Source organism: Bufo gargarizans, chromosome 5 (assembly GCF_014858855.1).
Source record: "Bufo gargarizans isolate SCDJY-AF-19 chromosome 5, ASM1485885v1, whole genome shotgun sequence".
NCBI classification, from domain to species: Eukaryota; Metazoa; Chordata; class Amphibia; order Anura; family Bufonidae; genus Bufo; species Bufo gargarizans.
The window spans coordinates 197556235-197574755 of NC_058084.1; the positions used below are offsets into that span (position 1 = coordinate 197556235).

At 42.9% G+C, this 18521-nt stretch overlaps 1 protein-coding gene across 4 annotated transcripts in view; it reads left to right on the top strand.

Annotated features, from left to right (window-relative positions):
• Positions 1–18521, top strand: part of GOLGA4 (golgin A4) — a 122110-nt gene that overhangs the window by 101169 nt on the left and 2420 nt on the right. For 3 of the 4 annotated variants that reach the window (XM_044293480.1, XM_044293482.1, XM_044293483.1), the window contains 3 exons: positions 1737–1840; positions 6933–7019; positions 13225–13270. In XM_044293480.1, the coding sequence (XP_044149415.1) occupies positions 1737–1840; positions 6933–7019; positions 13225–13254 (221 nt within the window). In that variant the 3' untranslated portion in view covers positions 13255–13270. The remainder of the gene's footprint in view (positions 1–1736; positions 1841–6932; positions 7020–13224; positions 13271–18521) is intronic. The other variant, XM_044293481.1, reaches the window with a different exon arrangement.

Below are 18521 nucleotides of genomic sequence, written 5' to 3' on the forward strand. Positions count from 1 at the left end.
TTAACAGTTTTACTTAGTGTCACGCCTCCTAGGGAGCTGAGCTATACCCAAGGTCTGTGTCCCCCAAGGAAGAGCGAGAAAGAGATTTAACTGGTAAGTTATACAAAAATCTCCTTTTTAAGATATATTCTTATCAGTAAGATAAGAACTGAGCTATAATGAATGTTTATAATGTCATAGCAGAGATAAGGAGCCTGTGAGGTGAGTTGGCTGATGAAAAGAGAACATTTTGATCATTCTACTAGAGTAACACAAGGCTGTACAGAAAAATGGGCTCCATATTTTTAATAAAGACCAGTTTAAAAAATAATTTGAGCTAAACATGAGTACATTGCAATCATTAAAAAAAGATTCCCCCAAAAGTGTGCACAGCCTTTAAGACCTTTATACACAGTAGAGTCACATTATTATGACCCCCAGCTAATATCCAAAGTAACCACCGTGTGCAGCACGGCAGCAGCTAGACAGGCTGGGAGTGACTCAGTTAGGTCCTGGTAGGTTGTCACGGGTATTTGGAGCCATGCTGACTGCAGTGCTTCCCACAGCCGCTGGAGGGTGCATAGGGAAGGATCCATAAAGAGACCATAATGATCGAGGTGGCCCAACAGATACTCAGTTGGGTTCAAGTCTGGGGAATTAGTAGGCCAGGGCAATACTTGGGAGTCTTGGTCATGGTCTTCCAGACAGTCTTGGATATTTCCAGTTGTGAGACATGTTGCATGTACCACGAAAAGTGAAGGCATTTTTGCTAATGCAACTTTATTAGCAGAGCTGCAGAGACCATCTGTCTGCTTCAGAGCCCTATATGCAGTAGGGTTCACTGAACTGTTGTTTTAGACACGTCTGGTAGCCTCTGGTTCATTTTGCTGGTGAGTGGCTTCAACCTAGTGTGTCGGTCTGCCCTCGCTTATTTGCAGTTGTGCCAATTGTCACCTCATGATGCACTTTCACTACAGCAGCACATGAACAGTTCACAGACTGCGCAGTTTCAGAAATACTGCCACCCTTGGCCCAAAAGCCAATAATCGTCCCTTTTTCCAATGCTGATAAATTGCACATGGCAGCAACAAGGGCTATGTGTGCAGACAGCCTATCTATCACACACTTTATGTATCCACCAAGCCTGCTCACATCTGACTTCCTTCATGAGAAGGACATTGAAAGTAGGAAGTGGTCCGAATAATGTGACTCGACTGTGTATATATTACAATCACCTGTCACACAGATCTGGGGTTTAGGCAGTAGAAAATAATTTAACATGCAGAAGAACTGTTGATTTCATTGTGCCTTAGCTCCTAAAACAGGGTCTAATGCCTTGTTAGCTTGACCCGAATTCATGGTTGCAGTGAAACTCACCTCTTAAGGGAACATTAAACCTAGAAATGAATGCTAAAAATCAATGAACTTTATACTCAACCTTATTGTTTGTCAGACTGCAGAACTTTCTGCATGATTCTAACAGTCTTTTAGAAATCCTGCAGAGAACAAAGGGGTTCTCCTGGTGCTCCATCTTTGGCTGGAGACCAGTGGAAGGGGCGAGGCTTGGCTAAAGATGGAGGAGATGACCTCTTGCAACACATCTGTTTAAACTGTTATATGAGACAGAATAGGACAAAAGGGTAAGGGAGGTGATAATAAGGAGGAAGTTCAGGGAAATTTTAATGTATTTTTTATGTTTAGTGTTCCTATATCTAAATAGCTGTATTTTGTAATGAAAGCTTTCATTTTTACTACAGATGTCAATCACCGGTACACTGACGTGTCTCTTTTTGGAGAGCCAACAGAATTTGAGTATTTGAGAAAAGTCATGTTTGAATATATGATGGGAAGGGAAACTAAGGTAAGAAGCTGTATGCCGCATACTCGCATGAATAGATGATGTTATAAACTCAGTCTGAGTTGGAAGCTGAGATTGGCAGACATGGCCACTGCACAGTGGATGGAGCTTTCTGGTTCCATCTATTGTGTTTATTCTGGTGGCAGGAGGCTGCTGAGAATAGCTGATTGGTGAGGGTGCCAGTTGTCAGACCCCTACCAATATGACATTGATGAGGTATCATGAGGATAGGTCATTAATACCTAGAACCTGAAAAAAACCTTTAAATGGCGCCCTTTGTGCAAAAATGTCATTTGGCCACTATGTGGCAGTATTTTGGTGCTACATTAGATCATTATTTGGCCCATAGATTTCACTATACTAAATATAGTTACTTTATTACTATAATTACAATCACTTTTTACAGTAAAGCTGAAATGCACACCAATTCTGCATATGTCAATTCAGAGTTTACCGACGTCTAGTGGTCAGTGTGAAAATTGCAAATGTCATGATTTCTCAGTACAGTGAGAAGAGTTATGTCCTTACAGAGCTAAGCTACGGTGTAAAGCAGGACAAAGAATGTGTCTCTACATCAGTGCATGAAGCTCACACAGAGACAATTACTGTACCTGAGTGCACAGAGCAGGGCATGGTGGCGTTTCACTGTGTCAGTGAATGAGAGGGTGAAGATTCAGGTTCATCTGCAGAGCTGAGAGAGTAAAACTCTGCATCAGAACTTGAGGTTCACTTCACACCCAAAACACATATTACTGAAAGCACAGTCACTTCTCATATAAGATCATCGTTTCCACAGAAGTCACTGTCAGTATCCTTGCAAAGGAATGAAATCTTGACTCCCGTGGCGCAGGACACAGTTTCTCTGCTGGGCGCTAGGCAAGCCAACCAGCAGCAGACTCTGCAAGCACTGCTAATGCTGATTCGCCAGCCCAGCAGCGAGACAACATAGAGCGCTAGTCGGGACTCCAGCAGTATAGGGGGCCCCCAAGGACAGGGCAGAGGAAGAGCTGGAAAGCAGAGCCTGAGCCCCGGACAGGTATTAAAGACTGGAGCAAGAATTAAGTGTAATTAGGAGGCGGGGCCTTTTGTCCAAGAACGGGCCCCCTTTTTCCAGGGTCCCCATAGCAGCTACATGGTCTGCCTCCATTGGAGGTACACCACTGACTGTACCTACTAAAACTTTTCTCAATATTATCTGTATAGGGCCACATGCACACAACCATATCTGTTTCGCGGTCTGCAAATCGCAGATCTGCAAAAAATATGGATGTGGTCCATGTTACATCCACATTTTTTGCAGACCTGTTGACTTCAATGAGTATGTGGTCTGTCAATACAAAACTTTCCCGTATCCACATAATGTCTACGACCACCACTGATCACGAAAACTGTCCCCTTCTGTTCACTCTCTATGGGACTGCTGGAGATAGCCGAGTACAATTCTTGGCTGTTTCCAGAACTCCCATAGACATTGAATGAAGAAGAAGGAAACATGGTTGTTCTACCATTCCATTTCTTTGGGGTCACAGGATCCCTATTTTCATGATTATGGGTGACCCAGCAGTCCCAGTCGATCAAATACGTATCCCTTATCCTAAAGGTAGGGGATAAAAAATAAGCTGAGCTTTAAAACCAAGAACGGTTATCACTATCTGATCAGCAAGTGTCTGACACCCTACATCCCCATCCAGTTGTCTATGAAGAATTATAAAGAGCCTCAGACACACCACTTCATAATATACACTGACTTCTTTATTAACCGCAAGGTATCAAATGTACAGTAGATATTCTTATTAGAAGTCAGGACTCTGGTCTTAAATGTGGCCCTGTTGACGATGGGCCTTTGACTCATGAAGAGTCGGGCCTTCATCACTCAGGAGAGGAAAAAGCCCCAGTGGAGGGAACCATGGCTGAAGGACTGCTCTTCCCTTAGGCAGTGGAGGAAAACAATGGCACGTGACAAGGACAGTAGATTTTCCCTTGAATCAATGGTGAATGTCAAGTGTGTTGACTTCTTTAGAGACCAAGCCTGGAATCTGCCTTTTGATGCAGCAGGAAACTCACTTCTTCGGTGAATACATCTGACTGCAGAAAGTCTGGTGAATGCAGAGACCGTGCACGGAATCTGCCTCTTAATGCAGCAGGAAACTAATTTCTTTGGTGAATACATCTGTCTGCGGAAAGTCCATTAAATGTCAAGTCCAGTGGTTATTGCAGAGACCATGCCTGGAATCTGCCTTTCATGCAGCAGGAAACTCACTTCTTTAGTAAATATGTCTGACTGCTAAAAGTCCGGTGGGTGAGTGCAGAGACCGAGCCCAGATTCTGTCTCGTGCTGAAGCTCAGATCATCTGATCCTGACTAGGGTTGTCACGATACCAAAATTTGGATTCGATTTCGCTACCATAAAAAAGTATTGTGATACCATGCGAAAAAAATAAAACTCCAAAAAAGCTGTGTGCATTCTGCATTTTATTCAACGTCTGGCCGATAATAGAACAGTCCTATCCTATTTTTTGGGGGGACAAGGTGACAAAAAAATCGCGAATCACAGTTATTTTAATAGTTTGGACTTTTCGGATGTGGCGATATGTAATGTTTATTGTTTATATATTTTATATGTAAAATTGGGAAAAGGGGTGAATTATACTTCATTTTTTGTTTTGTTTTTTACTTTTTTTTTTTCAATACTTTTTATTTAATAACAATTTTCCCCCTTAGGGGCTAGAACCTGGGATCTTTTAGGGCGAATAGGACTTCACACTTTCCCTAGGCTTTGTGCACACAGCAGCAGGGAGCTTACCATGGCAGCCAGGGCTTCAGTAGAGTCCTGGCTGCCATGGTAACCAATCGGAGCCCTGCAACTTCATTGCTGGGGCTCTGATCAGAACTGCCACCAATGAGAGGGAGGGGATCCTGTGACCACTGCCACCAATGACTTTAATACTGTGGGGGTTTGGAGGGGGGGCGCACTGCACCGCCAATTACTTTAATATTGGGGGGCTTAGGGGGGCGCACTGTGCCACCAATGTTTTTTAATACTGGTGTTGCCAGGATGAAGACCACTTAATGGCCAGAGCATCTAATATATTAATGAAATAAGATATATGGATAGTGTTTAACAGATGCAGATTTTCAGTTTTCGAGACTACATTGATTTTTCCCTTTTGCAGTACATTTTCTGCTTCACATTTTTAGTTTGATTTGGTTGCTGATTATTTTTTTATTCTGTATAGTTCCAAAACCTAGGGGTCATATCTTTGTCGAAACACTGTAATCCTTAAAATAAAATTACAGAATTTGAGATGTAGATGCTGCAGAACCTCATTTCTGAAAAGTAGCGAAGAGATTCCTGTCCACAGTTGATTGCTTGGATAAAGCCTCGTCCTTCTCATAACAAGGTCTGCAGTATACAGTATGAGATGTGTATTTTTGTGTTGTGCCCACACTGGTAATTACGAAAGGGTTGTCCAAATTGTAGAGTCTATTTAATCTTGGCAACCCATTGACACCAGAGTTATATGCAAGTGGTACGCAGCCATAATATAGCCCCCAAAGTAGTCTATGGGGCCTTACTATACCCAAGGGCGTAACTAGGTGCAAAATTTGGAAACGTACCAAGCAACTTCCCCAAAACCTCTCTTCCCAGGGCGATACAGAACAGCAGACCGCGTTTATATGGAGACAGGACCTCCTATACACAATTCAGTCACTGATCATAATAAGATCTTACATGCATTCCCTTTTAAGCTAATTCCATGCAGAGCAGAAATCCAGACAGAAAATCTTCAGCATATTACAGTAGCAGCAAAGTGGTTGAGATTTCAACAAATCTGAACCACACGCTGTAGAAAAATATCTGCATGTAACTTGACAGTTTATAAATACACAGCATGTCAATTCTTTCTGCAGATTTTCACCACTGCATTCATCCTTTGCCATACACAACATCAAATGTGCTTTAAAATCTTCATGTAATTTGCAGCAGAATATGTCTTGAAACGTGCAATGGATTTTTTCCATCCCATGTGGACATAATTTGAAGGGATTGTCCAGTATCCTGAGTGTCCTCAGGATAAGGCTCCTTTCACACTAGCGTTCGCTGGTCCGCTCGTGAGCTCCGTTTGAAGGAGCTCACGAGCGGACCCGAACGCAGCCGTCCAGCCCTGATGCAGTCTGAATGGAGCGGATCCGCTCAGACTGCATCAGTCTGGCGGCGTTCAGCCTCCGCTCGCCTCCGCACGGACCGGGGCACAGCTCACCGGTGCTTGCAGCGTTGGGGGGCCCCCCTGGCCGTGCGGATCCGTCCAGACTTACAATGTAAGTCAATGGGGACGGATCCGTTTGAAGATGCCACAATGTGGCTCAATCTTCAAGCGGATCCGTCCCCCATTGACTTTACATTGAAAGTCTGGACGGATCCGTACGAGGCTATTTTCACACTTAGCTGTTATATGCTAAAAATAATGCAGACGGATCCGTTCTGAACGGAGCCTCCGTCTGCATTATTATGAGCGGATCCGTTCAGAACGGATCTGCCCGAACGCTAGTGTGAAAGTAGCCTAAGCCAGCAATAACTGGTCTGACACCCCACACCCCAGGTGATCACCTGATCTGCAATGGTTTTGGTGCCTGAACCACATGGCTTCTTCCATTGTTTAGTGGAGGGAGCTGGTTACTCCACTGCTGCCCCCAGTAAAGTGAATGCAATGCTGCAGTAACCAGCTTCGCCAGTACATAATGGATGGAGCTGTGTAGTACAGGCACCAGAGCTATTGCAGAAGAGCTGATCAGCAGGTGATGCTGTCAGACCCGCGCCGGTCAGATATTTATGACTTATTCTGAAGATAGACCATCCGTGTCAAAATACTGGAAAGTCAGCCACCAGCCATGCAAAGGCTGATTCTTTTCTGGCAATGAGGTTTCATCATCTCAAATATGGAACAGATCAGACTCTTATTCATCACTTAGAATTTCTTTCCAAAATTTCGAACATTGAGATTCAGTCAATAACATGGAATACAATAAATGCATTGCATACTTACCTTTTGCATTATGTTTTTTTATGCAATTCCCTCTTTTTTTTACATTTTAGACCATGGCAAAAGTTATTACTACAGTTCTTAAATTTCCTGCTGATCAGGCTCAGAAGATCTTGGAAAGAGAAGATTCCAAACCTGTGGTAAGAATTATCTCTCAATCTCATGGATGCAAAGATATAAAAAAATCGGAACACTTTGTTATGCTGATTACAGTAGTAGACAGCATAACAGAAACCTAGATAAAAGGGAACGCGTCTCTGTGAATAGCCAATGAACTGGCTCATCAGTGATTGACAGCCGTCCATGTAAGCACCTGTATACCAGGAACGCTATCAGTCTGATTAGACCGCTCACTTGACCACTGAACACAGGTCAGAAATTTAAATGAATTCATTCCAAATTTTCATGCATCTTTTCCCACAAAACTATATATCAATCTGCTCAGCCACTCCTGCTCTATTACTTGCTGCTTCCATATTGCACTGCATTTTCGTAGTGACAGGTTCTCGTTAAGAACTTGCCTATCCCCGCTCGGCTTTATACATGGGGGTGGTAACCCACTGTATAAAAGCGGTGAGGTAAATTTACAGTCTGCCAGGACCCCGTGGAGCAGCAGATCGCAGCGACCTCGCTGTCACAGTGATGATTGCTATAACAGGCTGTCACAATGATCCACTTTGAAGAAGAGCCAGTAGAGGCGTGCTCAACTAAGATCCTTGATGTGAGAGTTAGGGTCCATTCACACATCCGCAATTCCATTCCGCATTTTGCGGAACGGAATTGCAGACCTATACACCCGCACGGACCCGCACTTCAGGGTCCGCAATTCCGATCCTAAAATAGCGGACAAGAATAGGCATATTCTTTTAGTGCCGGCAATGTGTGGTCCACAAAATGCGGAACACACATTGCCGCTGTCCGTGTTTTGTGGATCTGCAAAATACTCACGGATGTGTGAATGGACCCTAAAGGGGTTGTCCAGGTTCAGAGCTGAACCCGGACATACCCTTATTTTCACCCCGGCAGCCCCCCCGAGCCTAGCATTGGAGCTAGGGCAGAGCTAAATCCCGCCCATCAGTGCCGGTGACGTCACCGGAGTTCCTGTCAGCCCCATGGAGAGCCCCGGTACGTCACCGGAACTCCTAAAAATGCCTTTGCCCTGTGCAATTTAGCGCAGGGCAAAGGAGAGCTTCGGAGCATGAACTGTCAGGGGGGCTGCCAGGGTGAAAATGGAGGGATGTCCGGGTTCAGCTCTGAACCCGGACAACCCCTTTAACTGTGATCCTGCTGTCTGTGAATTAACCTCTTCCTGCCTTGACTGTCAAAAGAAAGGGTTCATTCACTTTTATGTTCCATAAAATAACAATAAAAAAACCTTAAATAACAATAAAAACTAAAATAAAAATCCTTTTTCTTTCATAGTTTTATTTTTAAATATAGGTATTCACTTTATTTAGCATAGTGTTTTTATTTATTTTAATTTTTTTGTGAGTAAAATGAAGAAACACCTTGTGAACCCCCGCTTTTATTCGTGTCCATGTGACCACTGCATCCGAGTCAGCAAAGAGGGGAGAAATGCATGGTTTGTAACGCTGTGGTTGCATCATCGCGTCCTTCTCTTGAATTAGATGATGAGCGTAATACGTTAATTCAATCTGTGTTATTTGTTGAAAGCTTGAATACTAGAAAATACAGTTTGGCGTTTTATACCTTTTACATGAGTTCTTTCATGTCTAATCCTCAGCCTCCCTAACCTTATTTCTCTAGTAGCCTTCTTCATTTCCACTACTATTGTCTCATTGTGGAAAGTAGTCATACATTACATATGTTGATTGCCGCCATCTCATCTCATCAGTTTAAGGGTCCATTCACACATCTGTATGAATGGGTCAGGATCCTTTTTTCAATGGGGCCGCGGAACGGACGTGCAGATGTCGACAGCACACAGTTTGCTGTCCGCATCCGCCCTTCCGTTCTGCAGCCCCGCATAAAAATAGAACCTGTCCTGTTCTTATCCGCAGACACTGACAAGAAAAGGCATTTCTATTGGGGTGGCGGCCATGTGTGGTCCGGTCTTCTGCGGATCCGCAATTTGCGGACCGCAGAACACTTGCGGATGTCTGAATGGACCCTAAATCTGTATTTCACATTTAGTTTTCATGTTTAATCTAGTTTTCCATATGCTAGCACATGGTTTACATGTCTGTCATGTTATTACAAGAGTTTTCATGTTTACGCTAGTTTTCCTTATGCTAACACTTGGTTTACATGTCTGTCATATTATTATAAGGCGACAATAGACAGCACAGTTTGTCTGAGCTCAAACTAACTTGGCTAGCTGTCGGCCGGACACTTGGTTGACTGATAGCTTTTCCTTCTGACCCCCCCCCCCCCCCCATACTCCTGAATGCTCGACTAAACCGAGCATGCATGTGTTCTCAATACAAAGAGGGGAATGCCAGACATCTCTAGTGGCAGCTCATCTCCCATGAGAACGAAAAGGTTGACATGTTGACATCAAGCATGCCGACCCTACTTTTCCTCACTATCCACCGTTAGGGGAGAGTCTGTCATTGGCCTTCATTTTAGAGGGTTGGCCAGTTTCTACAAAACGGTGGGTGCAGCTGACATTTGCCTAATGTGCATGTCCACATCACCGCTAGCATGTAGGCCCCTTACTGTTATCTGTGGTACAGTAAAAGTACAGCAATCATAAATAATTACAAAATCCTACCAGAACCAGACCTGACGAGCAGCAGTACACATGCCAACGGACTGTGGACATCTTGGCGTGCACTACTACTGTAGGAAACATATCGTGTTAGGCCACATCCAACATGGCATATAACATATGTTGCAGATTTGTAGCGTGTATCTACAACCCCAACATTGAGGTTTAAACATTGTGGAAAACGGAGTGGATTTTACTTCATGCAGTTTTTCAAGCACATGAATTTCTTTTGTGGTTTTTACGGCAGGTGAATGTGTCCTTCACAGATCACTTATTTTTGTATACATATTGACTTATAATATTCCAATTAGGCTACTTTCACATCTGCGATTTGGTTTCTGGTTTTGAGATCCGGCAGAGGATCTCAAAACCGGACCAGAACAATTCTGTTTGATTTAACACATCAGGATGCATCTATTCCGTTAGAATGCAGTTGTGTTAAATGAAAATGGAACAAACCGGATCAGTCACTAAAAACAATGTAAATCAATGGGTGACAGATCCGTTTATTTTAGTATCCGGAAAAAAAAACGACACGACACCATTGATTTACGCAGCTTGCAGCGGTTTTGTGTCCAGTCACAAAACGCAATACTGCAGGAACTGTAGGCATACTGATGCAGCCTGAACAGAGCATACCCGATTCACAATACATTGGCCCTAAACTGAACAGTTTTGGCTCGGTTTTGATATATGTGAAAGTATAGAATATATTATTCCTTAAAGCAGTTGTCCCATCTTGCCGTTAGTAAGGCGTGATGAGAGGAAGTGCCGATCACCAGGTGGCTGGAAAACGGGGTGGGGGGGGGTAGCGCTCCACTTTCTCCGTAGCTCCCATTGCAGTGCATGGGAGCTACGGAAACAGCGTAGCACAGCAAGATATGCTTTTTCCATAAGGGGGAATTCACATGACCCTTTCCGTTTTGCGGTCTGCGAATTGCACTGTGCAACAAATGCCTATTCTTGGCTGCAAAACGGACAGGAATAGGACATGTTCTGTTTTGCTGTCTGCATATTTTGCAGCCCCATTGAAATGAACATATAAGTGAAGAAGGAGATCCAGCTTCCAATCAACCATATAAATGCTTTAATGAAAAACGTGCTAAAATCCAGACATGTACATCCGGTCAACCTGATGTACATGTCTGGATTTTAGCACGTTTTTCATTAAAGCATTTATATGGTTAATTGGAAGCTGGATCTCCTTCTTCACTTATATTTCCACTATCGCTGAGTTCCTGGCGAATATCCGTGCCTCCACTTCAAACCGGGACCAGGTGAGCCTCGACTATTGCCTTTTCATTGAAATGAACAGGTCCGCATATTATCCACAAAAAAATGCAGATCGGATGCAGACCAAAAATACAGTTTTGTGAATGCGCTCTTACTCGGAAACAGCTGTGCTGCGCTGTTTCTGTAGCTCCCAGGCATTGCAATAGGAGGTACTGAAAAACGAAGTGCCAGCCCACTCCTCTATTTGCCGGCCAATTGGTCTATATTAATATTTTTCTATTATTTGACTCCTGCAGCCTTCAGTTATCACTGACTCTGTAAACAGTTCTTTCTCCATCTCACTGAAATCTCTTGTATTACACTGGCAGATAATCTTGCAGATCGTATGAAGTATGAACACTTCTTAGCAATGATCTGGCAGTGTAATACTGCCGCCGATTACCCTATGAACGAGCAAATGCAATTGAATCCTTCAACAGGTTTAAAAATCATAGTTTGTCAGTGCAAATCGCGGTGTCTAATCACAATCTGCTGCCAGCAAACAATGATTCAGTATGGGGATGAGCAATGACATTATCGGTCGCTGAGGAGATCGCTGCATGTAATAGCAGGCGATTGCCTGGAAGGAACGCTTCTCTCCTGACAGTCGCCTGTGTGATCTGCCAGTGTAATTTAACTTTACCCAGTAGCTGAATTATGATGAAAAAGATTAGAGCTCAGCTTAAAGGGAACCTGTCATCAGAAAATGACCTATTGTTCAAAATAGCATTTTTGTGTTAAACTTTATTTTATTTTTTCTCATGTCACTTAAAAAAAAAAAAATGCATTTTTACTCTGGTCACTAGGTCCAATAATAGGTGATGATTTTCTGTTTTGTACAGATAAAGCTACTTTCACATTAGCAGCATGTCGCAGTTTTATTCCGGCCGCCTCTCGGCATGTTTGCCGTGCTGCGGCCGGAAATTCCGGCAGCACGCGTGCACTAGCGGCGGCATGGATCTGGCAGGTTGTTCACCCGCCAGAACAGCCTGCCGGAGAAGACTGCTGCTAACGTGAAAGTAGCCTAACTTTTATCAGTTGCCATTATCAATATCACCGAATGCAGAATTACAATGACAATTAACACCTATCACACAGGTGACAGAGCATGCTTACAATACTCCATAGAAGTCAATGGGGTCAGCACCTGTCCATTGTGTCTATGGCCCATGTAGCGATATCAAAAGACAGGAGTCTTAACATATTTTAGGCCTAGTGATCAGTGTGAAAACTGCAGGATTTTTATTTTTTTGGCCTCATGCACATGGCCGTTGTTTTGGTCTGCATCCGTGTGCTGTCCGCATCCGTTGCCGTGTTCCATGGCCCCGCCAAAAAAATATAAACATGTCCTATTCTTGTCCGCGGGCAAGAATAGACATTTATTTATATTGAAGGCTGGCCGTGGTGGTCCGCAAATCGCGGAACCTGCACGGATGCCATCCGTGTTTTGCGGATTCACGATTTGTGGACCGTCTGCATGAGGCCTTTTATTGTAGCTAGGGACATGGAAAATGTTAAAAATAAAAAATGGCCAAAAGTTCCTAAAAAAGAAACTAATTTTCTGATGAGACATTTCCATTAAATGAATGTTTACCCATTGTCAGGAAACTAAAGATAAGGACTGGACTACAAATTAAGCAGTCAGTCTTTAACTGAATTCAGTGAGGAAATCGAACAATCTGTAGAGTCAGTGACACCTGAAGAATGTAGAAGATGTAGAAAAAGATTTCCCTGAAGGTGAAAACAGTGACATTTGGGACACACCCCTCGAGCCCCTTCATTGTTTACAAAGGTGCAGCACGTACGAATGGGGTGGCTGTGCTTCCATGAGACTGAGCTGCAATATAAAGCACTGATTTTGTAAACAATATAGGGGCATTTTCATTCTCCTGTCCAATGGGGTGGTCAAACCCTCAAACACTGATAGCTAAGGATACTTTATAAGTCTTGGTTAACCCCTTTAATTACTTGTAATTACCGGTTCTTTTCTACACATGTTATAAATTTACTTGTGGCCTTCCGATCCAGAGAACATAGTACTGAGGTCCTAAACATGCAGTGACCTCTACAACTTGCTTCTTCTAATGAATTCTTGACAGATCTTAAATTATTTTCTCCTTTCAGATAAGATCATCTTAGCCTACTTAGGTCTGAAAAGCATCTCCGCTTTGCTTGACTGCAGAGTAACAGCCCAATAGAATAGTATACTGTATGTTTTATGGTTTAGATTAGCATCCAGCTCAACTTTTAATCCCTGCTTGCTAATCTGAATAGGCATATGTATAACTAACCTCCTATGTCTGAATTAACTGCACTAAGCTCTTTTCTCCCTGGCTTTGTAGTTTACCCCGCCTCGCAGTGGTATCTTCTGAATCAGTTAGCATGCGGGTGAGTGAGAAAAGTGTTGTATTCTAATAAATATATCCTCTATATTAAGTTTGTGCTATTCCTAAATTTAGTGCTTCTCAATACTCATCTGTAGCTGTAGATCAAAACTCTTCATGGGCCTCCTATTCCTAATCATATTTTGTACAGTACATCCAAATTTTTCCAAATGCACACCCTCATTTTAGTAATCTTTTACAATCTTTGTGTCTCTTCCAACTTCATTTTTCTACTATGAATACAATAGGAATTTGGTCCTATAAAAACCATAACTAATTGATTAAAATAAAAATATGATTATAGGTATTTCATTAAGACTATGACGTGAGCTACACTGTAAAATCAGTCACCTGTAACTCTACAGTTTATGGAAGCGCTCCCACAAACATTTTTATTCTCTGACCTTTTTCGAAAGGTACATGATGTAAACGGTTGTGAAGCGAAGTTGCTTACCAGTGACTTTATGAGTTATCCCCTCCCTTCTGATTCTCAGCTGTGCTCTGTGACCTACACACTGACTCTCCAAATAACACAGCATCTTATGTGTGGACACGAAGCCAGTTTCTCTCTGTATTCCTATGGGAGCCTCAATGTCACAATAAATCAGTTGGAGAGGCAGTGTGTTGGTCACATGACACAGCTAAGGATCAGAAGGGAGGTTATAACTTACAAATACAGTCACTGATAAGATTACATTCACTAGAGATGATCTCATGTGCCTTTCTAATGGGCTGCTTGGGGTGCTTCTTTAAAGGGGATGGGTTTACGGTCTTGGCACCAAAAAACACACACCAATACCTAGAGAAAAAATGATAATGGTTGTGCAGTAACTTTGCAATTTGTTTGCATGTGAATTATTATTTTTTTATCACGGAAGGGAAAGCGCTAAAAACATGTACTTTATTATTAAAGGGAACCTGTTATCAACTTTATGCTGCCCATACTAAAGGCAGAAAAAAGTAGAGACAGGTGAGTTGATTTCAGCACTCTGTCATTTTGAAAGTTAAAAGTAAGAGGTTGCCGAGAACGAACATCACAATCATTGCAGACTGGGCCTGGAAAAGAGTCACGACCACCTGAGAAGAGTCCTGGTTATTCATAAATTCCTGCTCTCCTGCCCACCTGCTGATGACTGAGTCTTCTACCTAGTTTTCTCCCTAGAAGAGAACTGCCAACCATCAGCACATGGGCAGGGAGAGCAGGAGATTATGAATAACCAGGACTCTCCTCAGGTAGATTTGACTCTTTTCCAGGCCTGGGCTGCAATGATTACGATGCTGGTTCTCGGCAACCACTTACTTTTAGCACATGAGTGACACACTGCTGAAATCAGCATTTCTGTCACTATTTTATACTGCCCTCAGTGAGATCGGCATAAAGTTGATGACAGGCTTCCTTTAATACCTTCAAAAGGAAGGGAGGTAGTTGTGTCAAAAATCCACAAATTGTTTTAATCCTGTCATCAATGCTATATCAATTTACATCACTCTGGAGATGCACGATCGATCCCATTTCAAGGGATTGAGATCGTAAGACCATCTCCGAGAGGAGGCAATTTTGACCAATGCGTCCTCCGGAAAGAAGCTCAGTGGACCTTTAGGCTGAACACAGTGCGACCTCTAGGCTTAAATGATCATATTTCATTTGCCTGCTTTATTGATCAATAAATTGATACCTTTTTTGTGAAAAAAATGTGTAATTATCTGCCATGTAGGATCATATATGGCTCACTTACATACTCTGTGGGCTTGCTGATATTGTTACTTTTTAACAATAACGGCTACATCAAGTGAATGGAATAATATTGACACTTTGTTGTGCTGTCCCTGTATGTCTGTACAATATTGTTTAGGCTCCGATCTGGAGCGCCTTATTTGTATACGCATAATGGTGCACCTGCCTGCTTGTACTATTAACTCAGATACCCACATGTATCCCGGCTTTGGGACACGTTCTGCCTATGATATCCCTCTCTATCTATGTAAGGCAGGCTTTCTCATCTTTGTGGGACCATGATATGCAGGCGGACAAACGTTCCCGCTATAAGACAGCGCTTGGAGTGGCCGTCACAGCGGCGATTATGTTGCCACACACCACAAGTAGGGCGGCATCTTTGCTAATGTACTCCACGTGCACTTTATCCTCCTCCTGATGATTTTTGATAGAAGAAACGCGTCAAGCATCTTTTGAGACGCTGTATGGGGTTATAGCTTAGTTTGGGAGAGTGAGTTAGGTCTGTGGAAAGCGCTTGATATCTGGGTTGTCTCAAGCTACATATGACTAACCCAGAACAAACTGGTCTGCTTAGTCCTACGTAAGCTGGTTACACTGCAGCTAGAGGCATACAATGATCGACGTTTTCCAGACTACATACCACCCCCCCCCCATATTCTGATTGTTTTTTAGTGACCACATAGTCTTTGTGGTGACAGTCATTTGTCACATATGGGCTGTTTGTTTTATTTGTGGCATCTTTGGAAGGGCGTGATATTCTTTTTAGCGCTCTTTCCTTGATGCTCCTAGCCCTGAATGGATTAAAACAATTTGTGGATTTTTGACACAACTACCCCCCTTCCTTTTTAAGGGATTAATAATAAAGTACATGCATTTAGCATTTTCCATTCCGTGATAAATCTTACTAATAAAAACGCACACTTTTCTGATACTCGTTTAATAGTGAGACGATAAAAAAGAGAAGCAGAAATACCAGCTCCCCTAAGTGGATGGAATGCAGCTCCAAATAGTCACAAATATATGATCAGATGAAAAATTTATTGACTAAGGCCCCGGCTGGCTAGGAAACGCACTAGTGAAGTGGAATAGAGTTGGTTCCTGCTAACTGACATTGTGGTTGCATGTTTTTATTGCAGTCTTTGAGTGCTCGAGTACAGTTTTCATCTGATCAATTAATTTCCTACATTGTATGTAATTAGGTGATGTAAGTTCACTGGGAAGAGTTCGGTGTATGTAAGAGTTTAGAAAGTAACCATACTCTCATCAAATTTGTGGATGTTCTTTTTACATCCGCTCACTGAATTTCTTGCATGCGCAGTGATAGCTCTTTATCAATGGCTGTGCAGTGTAACCACAGTGTGCAGAAGCGTAGCTTCACAGAACTATTGTCCTGCAGAAGTACAGTCAGGTCCATAAATATTGGGACATCGATACAATTGTAAAAAATTTTGCTCTATACACCACCACAATGGATTTGAAATGAAACTAGCAAGACGTGCTTTAACTGTAGACTGTCAGCTTTAATTTGAGGGTATTTTCATTCAAATCAGGTGAACGGTGTAGGAATTACAACAGTTTGCATATGGGCCTCCCACTTGTTAAGGAACCAAAAGTAATGGGACAATTGGCTTCTCAGCTGTTCCATGGCCAGGTGTGTGTTATTCCCTCATTATCCCAATTACAATGAGCAGATAAAAGGTCCAGAGTTCAATTCAAGTGTGCTATTTGCATTTTGAATCTGTTGCTGTCAACTCTCAAGATGAGATCCAAAGAGCTGTCACTATCAGTGAAGCAAGCCATGATTAGGCTGAAAAAACAAAACAAACCCATCAGAGAGATAGCAAAAAACATTAGACGTGGCCAAAACAACTGTTTGAAACATTGGTAAAAAGAAGGAACGGACCGGTGAGCTTAGCAACACCAAAAGATCCAGAAGACCACAGAAAACAACTGGTGGATGACCAAAGAATTCTTTCCCTGGTGAAGAAAACACCCTTCACAACAGATGGCCAGATCAAGAACACTCTCCAGGTGGTAGGTGTATGTGTGTCAAGGTCAACAGTCAAGAGAAGACTTCACCAGAGTGAATATGGAGGGTTCATCACAAGATGTAAACCATTGGTGAGCCTCAAAAACAGGAAGGCCAGTTTAGTGTTTGCCCAACGACATCTATAAAATCCTTCACAGTTCTGGAACAACATCCTATGGACAGATGAGACCAAGATCAACTTGTACCAGAGTGATGGGAAGAGAAGAGTATGGAGAAGGAAAGGAACTGCTCATGATCCAAAGCATACCACCTCATCAGTGAAGCATGGTGGTGGTAGTAGTGTCATGGCGTGGGCATGTATGGCGTCCAATGGAACTGGTTCTCTTGTATTTATTGATGATGTGACTGCTGACAAAAGCAGCAGGATGAATTCTGAAGTTTCGGGCAATATTATCTGCTTATATTCAGCCAAATGCTTCAGAACTCACTGGACGGCGCTTCACAGTGCAGATGGACAATGACCCAAAGCATACTGCAAAAGCAACCAAAGAGTTTTTTAAGGGAAAGAAGTGGAATGTTATGCAATGGCCAAGTCAATCACCTGACCTGAATCCGATTGAGCATGCATTTCACTTGCTGAAGACAAAACTGAAGGGAAAATGCCCCAAGAACAAGCAGGAACTGAAGACAGTTACAGTAGAGGCCTGGCAGAGCATCACCAGGGATGAAACCCAGCGTCTGGTCATGTCTATACGTTCCAGACTTCAGGCTGTAATTGACTGCAAAGGATTTGCAACCAAGTATTAAAAAGTGAACGTTTATGATTATTATTCTGTCCCATTACTTTTGCCCCTTAACAAGTGGGAGGCACATATGCAAACTGTTGTAATTCCTACACCGTTCACCTGATTTGGATGTAAATACCCTCAAATTAAAGCTGACAGTCTGAAGTTAAGGCTCCATTCACACATCTGCAATTCCATTCCGCATTTTGCGGAATGGAATTGCGGACCCATACATTTCTATGGGTCCGCATGACGTGCGGCCCCGATCCAGAATTGCAGACCCGCACTTCCGGGTCCGCAATTCCGATCCTGAAAAAAATAGAACATGTCCTATTCTTGTCTGCAATAGCGGACAAGAATAGGCATATTCTCTCTTAGTGCTGGCAATGTGTGGTCCGCAAAATGCGGAACGCACATTGCCGTTGTCCGTGTTTTGCGGATCCGTGGATCCGCAAAACACACACGGATGTGTGAATGGACCCTAAAGCACATCTTGTTCGTTTCATTTCAAATCCATTGTGGTGGTGTACAGAGCAAAAATTGTTAGAATTGTGTCGATGTCCCAATGTTGATGGACCTGGCTTAAAAAGTGGGATAGACCAGAGTTGGCAGTTAAAAGGTTAGAGGCAGGACGGAGGCTGAAAGAAAGCCACCTAATTTACGTATGGCACAAGAACCAAAGAGCTATGGAGGAATGACTGTTTGCTCTACATGCCTGTGTGAGTTGCTTGGCCAAAACTGAGGT